This window comes from Zalophus californianus, chromosome 4 (genome assembly GCF_009762305.2).
Source record: "Zalophus californianus isolate mZalCal1 chromosome 4, mZalCal1.pri.v2, whole genome shotgun sequence".
Classification (NCBI taxonomy): domain Eukaryota; kingdom Metazoa; phylum Chordata; class Mammalia; order Carnivora; family Otariidae; genus Zalophus; species Zalophus californianus.
Window position 1 is genome coordinate 143,492,100 of NC_045598.1, and position 12,917 is coordinate 143,505,016.

Consider the following 12,917-nt stretch of genomic DNA (forward strand, 5'->3'; position numbering starts at 1 on the left):
ACTAGTAAAGATGAATACAGTTGACCCTTGAACAACACGGGTTTGAGCTGCATGGGTCAACTTGTGTGTTTTGTTTTGTTTTCAAGTTTTTATTTAAATTCCAGTTTTTATTTAAATTCCAGTGTAATATTAGTTTCAGGTGTAGAATTTATATCACTTACGTACAACACCAAGGGCTCATCATAACAAATGCTCTCCTTAATACCCATCACCTTTTCAACTCATCCCCCTGCCACCTACCTTCTAGTAACCATCAGTTTGTTTTCTGTAGTTAAGAGTCCATTTCCTGGTTTGCCTCTCTCTTTTTTTCCTCCCTATGTTATCTGTTTTATTTCTTAAATTCCACATATGGGGGCACCTGGGTGGCTTAGTCGGTTAAGTGTCTGACTCTTGATTTCAGCTCAGGTCATGATCTCAGGGTCTTGAGATCAAGCCCTGTGTCTGGCTCTGTGCTCAGCAGAGTCTGCTAGAGATTCTCTCTCTTCCTCTCCCTCTGCCTCTCCCCGCCATCTGTAAAATAATAAATAAATAAATCTTTTTAAAAAATTCCACATATGAGTGAAATCATTTGGTATTTGTCTTTCTCTGACTTATTTCACTGAGCATAATATTCTCTAGCTTCATCAATGTTGTTGCAAATGGCAAGATTTCATTATTTTTGATGATTTCATTCTCTGTGTGTGTGTGTGTGTGTGTGTGTGTGTATACACACTCATTCTTTACATATATATGTGTGTGTGTGTATGTGTGTGTGTGTGTATATATATATATACACACACACACATACATACATACCATATCTTCTTTATCCAGTCTTAAGTCTATAGATATTTGGGCTCTTTCCATAATTTGGCTATTGTTGATAATGCTGCCATAAACATCAGGTGTATCCCTTCGAATCAGTATTTTTATATCTTTGGGTAAATACCTAGAAGTGCAATTGCTGGATCATAGGGTAGTTCTATTTTTAGCTTTTTGAGGAACCTCCATACTGTTTTCCAAAGTGGCTGCATTCTTACTAACAGTGTAAGAAGGTTCAAATTTCTCTATATCCTTGCCAACACCGGTTGTTTCATGTGTTCATTTTAGCCATTCTAACAGGTATAAGCTGATATCTCATTGTAGTTTTGATTTGCATTTCCCTGATAGTAATGTTGAACATCTTTTCATGTGTGTGTTAGTCATCTGGATGTCTTCTTTGAAAAAATGTCTGTTCATGTCTTCTTCCCAGTTCTTAACTGGATTATTTGTTTCTTGGATGTTGAACTTGATAAGTTCTTTATAGATTTTTTTTTAGAAATTTTATTTATTTATTTGTCAGAGAGAGAGGGAGGGAGCAGGTGCACAAGCAGGGGGAGTGGCAGGCAGAGGGAGAAGCAGGCTCCCCACTGAGCAAGGAGCCTGATGTGGGACTCAAACCCAGGACCCTGGGATCATTACCTGAGCTGAAGGCAGACACTTAACCAACTGAGCGACCCAGGCATCCCTGTTCTTTATAGACTGTGTATACATACTAACCCTTTATCAGATATGTTATTTGAAGATATCTTCTCCTATTCTGAAGGTTGCCTTTTAGTTTTGGTGATTGTTTCCTTCACTGTGCAAAAGCTTTTTATTTTGCTGAAGTCCCAGTAGTCTATTTTTGCTTTTGCTTTCCTTGTCTCAGGAGATACCTAGTAAGAAGTTGCTCAGGCCCATGTCAAAGAGATTACTACCTGTATTCTCCTCTAGGATTTTGATGGTTTCCTGTCTCACGTGTAGGTCTTTCATCCATTTTGAATTTATTTTTGTGTATGGCATAAGAAAGTGGTCCAGTTTCATTCTTTTGCATGTTGCTGTCCAGTTTTCCCAACACCATTTGTTGAAGAGACCGTCTTTTTCCCATTAGATATTCTTTCCTGCTTCCTTGAAAATTAGTTGACTCTAGAGTTGTGGGTCCATTTCTGGGTTTTCTCTTATGTGCCATTGATCTGTATCTGTTTTTGTACCAGTACCATACTGTCTTGATCACTACAACTTTGTAATATAACCATGAAGTCCTGAACTGTGATGCCTCCAAGTTTGCTTTTCTTTTTCAAGATTGTTTTGGCTATTCAGGGTCTTTTCTGGTTCCATACAAAGTTTAGAATTGTTTGTTCTAGCTCTGTGAAAAATACTGATGGTATTTTGATAGGGATTGCATTAAGTATGTAGATTGCTTTAGGTGGTATAGACATTATAACAATATTTTTTCTTCCAGTCCATGAGAATGGAATATATTTCCACTTCTTTGTGTCATCTTCAATTTCTTTCCAAGTATTCTGTAATTTTCAGAGTACAGGTTTTTTACCTCTTTGGTTAGGTTTATTCTTAGGTATCTTATGGTTTTTGATGCAGTGGAAAGTGGGATTGATTTCTTGATTTCTCTTTCTGCTGCCCCATTATTGGTGGGCAGAAATGCAACAGATTTCTGTAGGTTGATTTTGTATCCTATGACTTTGCTGAATTTGTGTATCAGTTCTAGAAATTTTTTGGTGGAATATTTTGGACTTTTTAATGGAGTATCTTGTTGTCTGGGAAGAGTGAAAGTTTGACTTCTTCTTTGCTGATTTGGATACCTTTTATTTCTTTTTGTTGTTGGATTGCTGAGGCTAGGACTTCCAGTACTATGTTAAATAACAATGGTGAGAGTGAAGATCCTTGTCTTGTTCCTGACCATAGAGGAAAAGTTCTGTTCTTCACATTGAGGATGATATTAGCTGTGGGTCTTTTGTATATGGCCTTTATGATGTTGAGGTATGTTCCGTCTATCCCTACTTTCTTGAGGGTTTTGTATCAAGAATGAATGCTGTATTTTGTCAAATACTTTCTCTGCAGCTATTGAGAAGATTGTATGGTTCCTATCCTTTCTTTTATTAATGTGGTGTATCATGTTGATTAATTTGGGAATAGTGAACCACCCTTGCAGCTCAGGAATAAATCCCACTTGATCATGGTGAAGAATTCTTTTAATGCACTGTTGGATTTGATGTGCTAGTATCTTGCTGAGAATTTATGCATCCATGTTCATCAGGGATATTGGTCCTTTTTCTGGGGTCTTTGTCTGGTTTCAGATTTGAGGTAATGTTGGCCTTGTAGAATGAGTTTGGAAGTTTTCCTTCCATTACTACTTTTTGGAACAGTTTGAGAAGAATTGGTACTAACTCTTTTTAAATGTTTGGTAGAATTCCCCTGAGAAGTCATATGGCCCTGGACTTTTGTTTGTTGGGAGATTTTTGATTATTGATTCAATTTCCTTGCTGGTTATGGGTCTGTTCACATTTTCTATTTCTTTCTCTTTCAGTTTTGGTAGTTTATATGTTTCTAGGAATTTATCTATTTCTTTCGGATTGCCCAATGTGTTGGCATATAATTTTCATAATATTCTTTTATAATTATTTGTATATCTGTGGTGTTGTTAATTCTCCTCTCTCATTTGTGATTTTATTTATTTGGGTACTTTTGCTGCATCCCAGAGGTTTTGGACCTTCATGTTTTCATCTTCGTTTCTATGTATTTTTACATTTCTTCTTTAATTTCCTGGTTGACCTATTTAATTTTAGTAGCCTGTGGTTTAACCTCCATGTATATGTGGTCTTTCCAAATTTTTTCTTGCGATTGACTTCAAATTTCATAGCATTGAGGTCAGAAAAGTTGCATTGTATGATCTTATTCTTTTTGTACTTGTTGTGGCCTGATTTTTGATCTAAAATGTGATGTATTCTGGAGAATGTCCTGTGTGCACTCACTTGAAAAGAATGTATATTTTGCAGCTTTAGGATGAAATTTCTGAATATATCTGCTAAGTCCATCTGGTTCAGTGTGTCATTCAAAGCCACTGTTTCCTTGTTGATTTTCTGCTTAGATAATCGGTCCATTGCTGTGAGTGGGGTGTTAATGTCCCCTGCTATTACTGTATTATTCTCCATGAATTTCTTTATGTTTATTGTTAATTGATTTATATTTTTGGGTGCTCCCAAGTTAGGGGCATAAATATTTATAATTTTTTAAATCTTCTTAATGAGTAGATCCTTTTATTATGATAAAATGCCCTTATTCATTTCATGTTATAGTCTTTGTTTTAAAATCTAGTTTGATTGATATAAATATGGCTACTCTGGCTTTCTTTTGACATCCATTAATAGGGTAGATAGTTCTCCATCCCCTCATTTCCAATCTGCAGGTGTCTTTAGGTCTAAAAAGGAATATTTTGTAGGCAGCATATAGATGGATCTTGTTTTTTTAATCTATTCTGATACCCTATGTCTTATGATTGGAGCATTTAGTCCATTTACATTCAAAGTGAATACTGAAAGATATGAATTTAATGTCATTGTGTTACCTGTAGAGAGTTGCTGTTTGTGGTGATGTTCTCTGGTCCTTTCTAGTCTTTGTCACTTTTGGTCTTTGCTTCCCACTCAAAGAATCTCCTTTAACATTTCTGGCATGGCTGGTTTAGTGGTCATGAACTCCTTTAGTTTTTTTCCTGTCTGGGAAACTCTTTTTCTCTCCTATTGTGAATGCTAGACTTGCTGGGTAGAGTATTCTTGGCTGCAGATTTTTCCCTTCAGCATGTTGAATATATTATGCCATTCTCTTCTGGGTTGCTAAATTTCTGTGGCGAGATCTGCAGCTAGCCTTATGGGTCTTCACTTGTAAGTTAGGGACTTCTTTTGTTGTTTTGCTTTTTGGATTTTTTCTTTACCACTATATTTTGCAAATTTAACTACAATATGTCTTGGTGTTGGCCTGCTTTGTTGACTTTAGTGGGCATTCTCTGCCTCCTATATTTGAATGTCTGTTTCCTTCCCCAGATGAGGGAAGTTTTCAGCTACTATTTCCTCAAATAAACCTTTTACTTCCCTTTCTCTCTCTCTTTCTCTGAGACTCCTTTGATATGAACCTTTTTTTTAATATGTCATAGGTTATTTATTTATTGGTTTCCTCATTTCTTTTTCTTCTTTTTTTTAAAATTTTATTATGTTATGTTAGTCACCATACAATACATCATTAGTTTTTGATGTGGGGATCCACGATCCATTGTTTTCGTACAACACCCAGTGCTCCATGCAGTACATGCCCTCCTTAATACCCATCACTGGGTTAACCAATTCCCCCCTCCTCCCTCCCCTCTAAAACCCTGCTTGTTTCTCAGAGTCCATAGTCTCTCATGGTTCATCTCTCCCTCTGATTTCCACCCCCTTCTTTTTCCCTTCCTTCTCCCAATGTCCTCCATGCTATTCCTTATGTTCCACAAATAAGTGAAACCATATGATAATTGACTTTCTCTGCTTGACTTATTTCACTTAACATCATCTCCTCCAGTCCAATCCATGTTGATGTAAAAGTTGGATATTCATCCTTTCTGATGGCTGAGTAATATTCCATTGTATACATGGACCACATCTTTATCCATTCATCTGTTGAAGGCCATCTCGGCTTTTTCCATAGTTTGGCTATTGCAGACATTGCTGCTATGAACGTTGGGGTGCATATGGCCCTTCTTTTCACTACATCTGTGTCTTTGGGGTAAATACCCAGGAGTGCAATTTCTGGGTCATAGGGTAGCTCTATTTTTAAATTTTTGAGGCACCTCTATCTACACTGTTTTCCAAAATGGCTGTACCAACTTGCATTCCCACCAACAGTGTAAGAGGGTTCCCCTTTCTCCATAACCTCTCCAACATTTATTGTTTCTTTCTCTGTCCATTTTTGCCATTCTAACTAGTATAAGGTAGTATGTCAATGTGGTTTTGATTTGAATTTCCCTGATGGCTAATGATGGTGTACATTTTTTCATGTGTCTGTTAGCCATTTGTATGTCTTCTTCAGAGAAGTGTCTTTTCATATCTTCTGCCCACTTTTTGACTTGATTATTTGTTTTTTGGGTGTTGAGCTTGAGAAGTTCTTTATAGATCTTGGATACCAGTGTCATTTGCAAATATCTTCTCCCATTCTATGGGTTGCCTCTTTGTTTTGTTGACTGTTTCCTTTGCTGTTGTGCAGAAGCTTTTTATCTTGATGAAGTCCCAAAAGTTCATTTTTGCTTTTGTTTCACTAGTCTTTGCAGATGTATCTTGAAAGAAGTTGCTGTGGTCGATGTGAAAGAGGTTACTGCCTATGTTCTCCTCTAGGATTTTGATGGATTCCTGTCTCACATTGAGGTCTTTCATCCATTTTGAGTTTATCTTTTTGTACGGTGTTAGAGAATGGTTGAGTTTCATTCTTCTGCATGTGGCTGTCCGATTTTCCCAGCACCATTTATTGAAGAGACTGTCTTTTTTCCATTGCATGTTTTTTCCTGCTTTGTCAAAGATTATTTGACCATAGAGTTAAGGGTCCATATCTGGGTTCTCTATTCTGTTCCATTGGTCTATATGTCTGTTTTTGTGTGAGTACCATGCCGTCTTGGTGATCACGGCTTTGTAATATAGTTTGAAATCAGGCAACGTGATGCCCCAGCTTTGTTTTTCTTTTTCAATATTTCCTTGGCGATTCGGGGTCTTTTCTGATTCCATACAGATTTTAGGATTGTTTGTTCCAGCACTTTGAAAAATGTCATTGGAATTTTGATCGGGATGGCATTGAAGGTATAGATTGCTCTGGGTAGCATAGACATTTTAACAATGTTTATTCTTCTGATCCATGAGCATGGAATGTTTTTCCATCCTTTTGTGTCTTCTTCGATTTCTTTCATGAGTGTTCTGTAGTTCCTAGAGTATAGATCCTTTACCCCTTTGGTTAGGTTTATTCTGAGGTATCTTATGGTTTTTGGTGCTATTGTAAATGGAATCATTTCTCTAATTTCTCTTTCTACAGTTGTGTTGTTAGTGTATAAGAAAGCAACTGATTTCTGTGCATTGATTTTGTATCCTGCCACATTACTGAATTGCTGTATGAGTTCTAGTAATTTGGGTGTGGAGTCTTTTGGGTTTTCCACATAAAGTATCATGTCATCTGCAAAAAGAGAGAGTTTGACTTCTTTGCCAATTTGAATACATTTATTTCTTTTTGTTGTCTGATTACTGTTGCTAGGACTTCTAGTACTATGTTGAACAATCGTGGTGAGAGTGGGCATTCTTGACGTGTTCCTGATCTTAAGGGAAAGGCTCTCAGCTTTTCCCCATTGAGGAGGATATTCGCTGTGGGTTTTTCATAGATGGATTTTATGAACTTGAGGAATGTTCCTTCTATCCCTATACTCTGAAGAGTTTTAATCAGGAAATGATGTTGTATTTTGTCAAATGCTTTTTCTGCATCAATTGAGAGGACCATATGGTTCTTCTCCATCCTCTTATTAATTCTATCACATTGATTGATTTGCGAATGTTGAACCACCCTTGCATCCTGGGGATATATCCCACTTGATCGTGGTGGATGATCCTTTTAATGTATTGTTGGACCCTATTAGCTAGGATTTTGTTGAGGATTTTGGAATCCATATTCATCAGGGATATCTGTCTGAAATTCTTTTTGATGGGGTCTTTGCCTGGTTTGGGGATTAAGGTAATGCTTAGTAATGCCTCATAGAATGAGTTTGGAAGTTTTCCTTCTGTTCCTATTTTTTGAAACAGCTTCAGTAGAATAGGTATTATTTCTTCTTTGAATGTTTGGTAGAATTCCCCAGGGAATCCACCTGGACTCTTGTTTTTTGGGAGGTTTTTGGTCATTGCTTTAATCTCGTTACTGGTTCTTGGCCTATTCAGGTTGTTAATTTTTTCTTGTTTCAGTCTTGGCAGCTTATAGGTTTCCAGGAAAGCATCCATTTCATCCAGTTTGCTCAGTTTATTGGCATATAGTTGTTGATAATAATTTCTAGTAATTGTTTCTATTTCCTTGGTGTTAGTCGTGATCTCTCCCCTTTCATTCATAATTTTATTAATTTGAGTCCTTTCTCTTAACATCATTTGTTGCTTTTTCTCTAGTTCTTTAAGGTGTAGAGTTAGTTAGTGAATTCGGGCCAGGCTCCCTCCTGCTGCTGTTTATCCTCTGACATCTGCCCACAGAATCAGGGCTCCCCGTCTTGTACCTTGAAACCAACTGCCTGCGATACTCTGTTTGTGACCAGAGGATTGCAGGAACCTAACCCTGCATTTCCCCTAGGAGCCAGGGTTCAGTATTTGCTAATTCGGTGTTTGTGCTGACTTCATAGCATATAAATACTATGAATAATGAGAATCAAGTGCACATGCATTTTTTTATTATTATTATGTTATGTTAATCACCATACATTACATCATTAGTTTTTCATGTAGTGTTCTATGATTCATTGTTTGCGTATAACACCCAGTGCTCCATTCAATATGTGCCCTCTTTAATACCCATCAGCAGGCTAACACATCCCCCCACCCCCTCCCCTCTAGAACCCTCAGTTTGTTTCTCAGAGTCCATAGTCTCCCATGGTTCATCTCTCCCTCCGATTCCCACCCCCTTCATTTTTCCCTTCCTACTATCTTCTTTTTTTTTTTAACATATAATGTATTATTTGTTTCAGAGGTTATGAAAACTTGCTTCTCATCTCCATTCCTTATCAATATTATCACAATTAGACTCTAAATTCCCAGAGGGAAACATCCGATTCCCACCCCCTTCATTTTTCCCTTCCTACTATCTTCTTTTTTTTTTTTTAACATATAATGTATTATTTGTTTCAGAGGTTATGAAAACTTGCTTCTCATCTCCATTCCTTATCAATATTATCACAATTAGACTCTAAATTCCCAGAGGGAAACAATCATGTGAGTTTGGTTCACCACTGCATTTTCATTGCCTATTTCAGTTTAAGGAACATAGTTGGCATTCAAAACATATTTGCTGAATGCCTGCCATTTACTTAGTAATTGAAGCATGAAAATCTTGCAGGCATGTTTTATTCACTTCTTTCTTTATTTTTCCATATGTTATACTTAGATTCTACCATTCCTTTGTATTTCTAATACTTGCTACTTATCTTTTATCCAGTATTCAACTCTAGCTCTTATTACCTATCTCCAGGACTACCACATTTACAATTAAAGTTCCATTCTCAAGTCTCTTCTTATCTTAATTCCTCAATGTGTACTACAACAAAGTAAGTCTTTTTAATTCATTCATATATTTTTAATAGACTTTATTTTTTGAGCAGTTTTAAGTTTACAGAAAATATGAGCAGAAAGTAGAGTTTCCAAATACGCTTTACCTCTCTCCTAGTTTCCCATATTATTAACATCTTGCGTAAGTGTGGTATATTTTTACAATTAATTAGTCAATATTGGTACATTACTATTGACTAAATTCCATGTTTATAATAGGGTTCACTGTGTTGTACATGCTAGGGTTTTTGACAAATGTATAAGGACATATATTCTCCATTATAGTATCATATAGAATATTTACAGCTCTAAACTTTCCTTGTATTTCACCTATTCTTCCCTCCTTCCCTAATCCCTGGTAACCACCGATCTTTTTACTATTTCTATAGTTTTACCCTTTCCAGAATGTTATATACTTGGAAAAATACAGTTTATAGCCTTTTCAAATTGATTTCTTTCTCTTAGCAATGATGCGTTTAAGGTTCCTTCATGTTTTTTCATGACATAATAGCTCATTTCCTTTTGTCACTGAATAATATTCATTGTATGGATGTACTACTGTTTATCTGTTCAATTGAAGAATATTTTCGTTGCTTCCAAGTTTTAGCAATTATGAATAAAGCTGCTATAAATATTCATGTGCAGGTTTTTGTGTGAATGTTAAGTTTTCAACTTGCTTGGGTAAATACCAAAGAGTGCAATTGTTGTATTGTGTGGTAAAAGTATGTTTAGTTTTGTAAGAAACCACCAAACTGTCCTCCAAAATGTCTATACCACTGCATTTCCACTAGCAATGAATGAGAGTTTCTATTGCTCCAATCCTTGACAGCAATTTGTGTTGTCAGTGTTCTGAATTTTAGCCATTCTAGTAGGTGTGTAGTGATATCTTGTTTTTGTTTGTTTGTTTTGTTTTGCTTTATTTTGTTTTTTAGAGAGGGAGACACACACAAGTGGGGGGAGGCACAGATGAAGACAGAGAGAAAGAATCTTAAATAGGCTCTCTGCTCAACACAGAGCTCTATGTGAGGCTCGATCTCAGGACCCTGAGATCTTGACCCAAGCTGAAATCAAGAGTCGAACACTTAACCGGGTCACCTACATGTCCCTGATATCTTGTTTTAATTTGCATGTCCCTGATGACATGTGATGTGGAACATCTTTTTATATGCTAATTTTCCATCTGTATTTCTTCTTTGTGAGGTGTCTGTTTATATTTTTTACCGAATTTTTAATTGGGTTGTTTGTTTTCCTATTGTTGAGTTTTAAAAGTTATTTTTATATTTTGGATACCAGTCCTTTATCAAATAGATGTTTTGCAAATATTTTCTCCCAGTATGTGTATTGTTTTTTCATTCTCACAATAGTGTCTTGCAAGCAGAGTTTTAAATGCTAAGAAAGTTTAACTTATTAATTTTTCCTTTCATGAATGATGTTTTTGGTGTTTAATCTAAGAAGTCATTGCCACACCAAGGTCACCTAGATTATTTTCCCATATTTTTTCTGCAAGTTTTATACTTATGCATTTTACATTTAGGTCTGTGATCCTTTTTGAGATAATTTTGTGAAGGGTGTAAAGTCTGTGCCCCATGCATTTTTTTCCCAGATGTCCAGTTGTTATAATACCATTTTTGGAAAAAATTATCCTTTCTGTATTGAACTGCCTTTGTTGCTTTGATTTGATCATTTGATTGTATACATGTGGGTCTATTTCTGAGCTAGCTGTTCTGTTTCTTTGACCTTTTTGTCTCCTCTTTTTGCCAATATTATTTCTCTGAAGCATTTGGGAATTTATGTAGATATATCTTCAAGTTTAATTTCTTATTCAACTCTCTCTAATTTGATCCTAACCTTTTCATTATGTTTTTAATTTTAAAAATTATAATTTTCATTTTGAAAAGTTCCACCAAGTTCTTTTTTCAAATTTGTCTGGTCATTCCTGATAGTCTTTTGTTATTGATCATCACTGTTATTCTATTTTTTATTTCTACAAATATTTTATACCATTCTATATTCTATATCTAACATGCCAGGATTTATGGTCTTTAGGAGTGTAAATCTAATGTTCTGCTCATGGTATCTTGTCTTTGCAGGTAATCTTTCTGTGAAAGATTTGCTTATTCTTAACCTGTAATAACATGTGACCTAAATTGTGGATAATTTCCCCCAGGGAGAATTTATAACTGTCTCTTCCTAGAACCCAGGTATATCAAGAAGCTGATGCTACTTCATTCTCCTTCAAGAATCTTTCTCCAAAGCAAGGTCCTCAGACTGGGCTCCCCCTTTTTACCTGGGTCAAGTTGCATTTTCTTCCTAGCAATGTTTTTATCAGTGCCCTTCTCAAAACCCTACCCCTCTTGTTTACATCTTGCTCACATCTCAGGTACCCACTCACTTTCATTTCCTTTTTTTTGCAATGTGGTGGTCCTTGGAGACCTCAATTACTTACTACTTGTGAGATCAACAATGCAACAGAGAGTTCTTATGCATGAGATGTGCAACAACAGAGTTCTTCAGAGAATCAAGACTGCCATGATATAGAAACTGTGAAGATCTTTCTTTCTTTTTTTTTTTTTAAGATTTTATTTATTTATTTGTCTGAGAGAGAGAGAGAAAGAGAGGCAGGCAGAGGGAGAAGCAGGGTTTCCATTGAGCAAGGAGCCCCATGCAGGACTAGATCCCAGGACTCCAGGATCATGACCTGAGCTGAAGGCAGACGCTTAGCCGACTGAGTCACCCAGGTGTCCCAAGATCTTTCTTTCTAAGGTGTGATGTTCTACACTACAGGACAAAGAGTGCCAGATATTTTCTTTTTAATAGTTCTGTTACAACAATGAAAAGTTTCCCGTAGACTCACTGTCTACGTCTTTTGATAAAGAAGTCTCTCTCATGGCTAGACTATTCTAGTCTTAATGTTTAACATGAGGACTCCATATGTATTGTTAAAGAAGGATTTAATGTTGACTCGAATTCTTGTCCTTTTTTCATTGAATATAGAGTTTATATCTCTACATTTAAAAATATATTTATTTATTTTAGAGAGAGAGAGAGAGAGAGAGCACAAGCAGGAGGGGCAAAGGGAGAGGGAGAGAGAATGTCAAGCAGTCTCTATGCTGAGCATGGAGCCCAACATGGGGTTCGATCTCGGGACCCTGAGATCACAACCTTGGCTGTAACCAAGAGTCAGATGCTTAACTGACTGAGCCACTGAGGTGTCCCTATATTTCTACATTTTTAATAAAATGAAAAATTTACTATATGCTTTATATTCTGTACCTGGATTATAGGAATAGTTATATTTTTACATGCCTAGTATATTATAAATGATGGGTCAGAGCTTTGCATTTTTTACTTCTAACTACTACAACAATCTTAAAAGTAAGTAGTCCTTTTTCTAGAGATAAATAAAGGAAAAGTTGAAATAGTTTATAAAATATAAAGCACAACTTCAGTTATATGCTGATCAGGTATTTGTTCTGAAAATAGGGGAAGTAAAATTTTATGACAGATCAATATCCCTGTAAAAGGTTTAGATTCGGTCTTCAAGTCCTATCTTTGCAGTTGGCTTTGTCAAAACAGATCTTTTAATTTTTTTCCAGGAACTTTATGAAAATAAAAATTTAGGGATTAATCTTTATGATTAATATATCTAATAATCAATTATAGTGGCATAGAAGTGGAACGCCTTTGAAAAAATAATCAAATAATTTTGAAGCCATGAAGTCACTGGTAATGAGCTGTATCCATAGATAAGGAAGATGATTAAATGAATTCATAACTAGAGACTAACATTTCCAAAAATTTAAAAAATAAGTATAGAGGAAACTGAAT

At 35.9% G+C, this 12,917-nt stretch overlaps 1 protein-coding gene across 3 annotated transcripts in view; it reads left to right on the forward strand.

The window, feature by feature from the left end:
- CNBD1 (cyclic nucleotide binding domain containing 1) overlaps positions 1–12,917 on the forward strand; it is a 433,866-nt gene that overhangs the window by 22,008 nt on the left and 398,941 nt on the right. Inside the window, exon 3 of one of the 3 annotated variants that reach the window (XM_027571412.1) lies at positions 8,980–9,088. The exons of the other annotated variants lie outside the window; for them this stretch is intronic. Within the exon in view, the coding sequence (XP_027427213.1) occupies positions 9,072–9,088 (17 nt within the window). The 5' untranslated portion in view covers positions 8,980–9,071. The remainder of the gene's footprint in view (positions 1–8,979; positions 9,089–12,917) is intronic. 3 annotated transcript variants of the gene reach the window in all.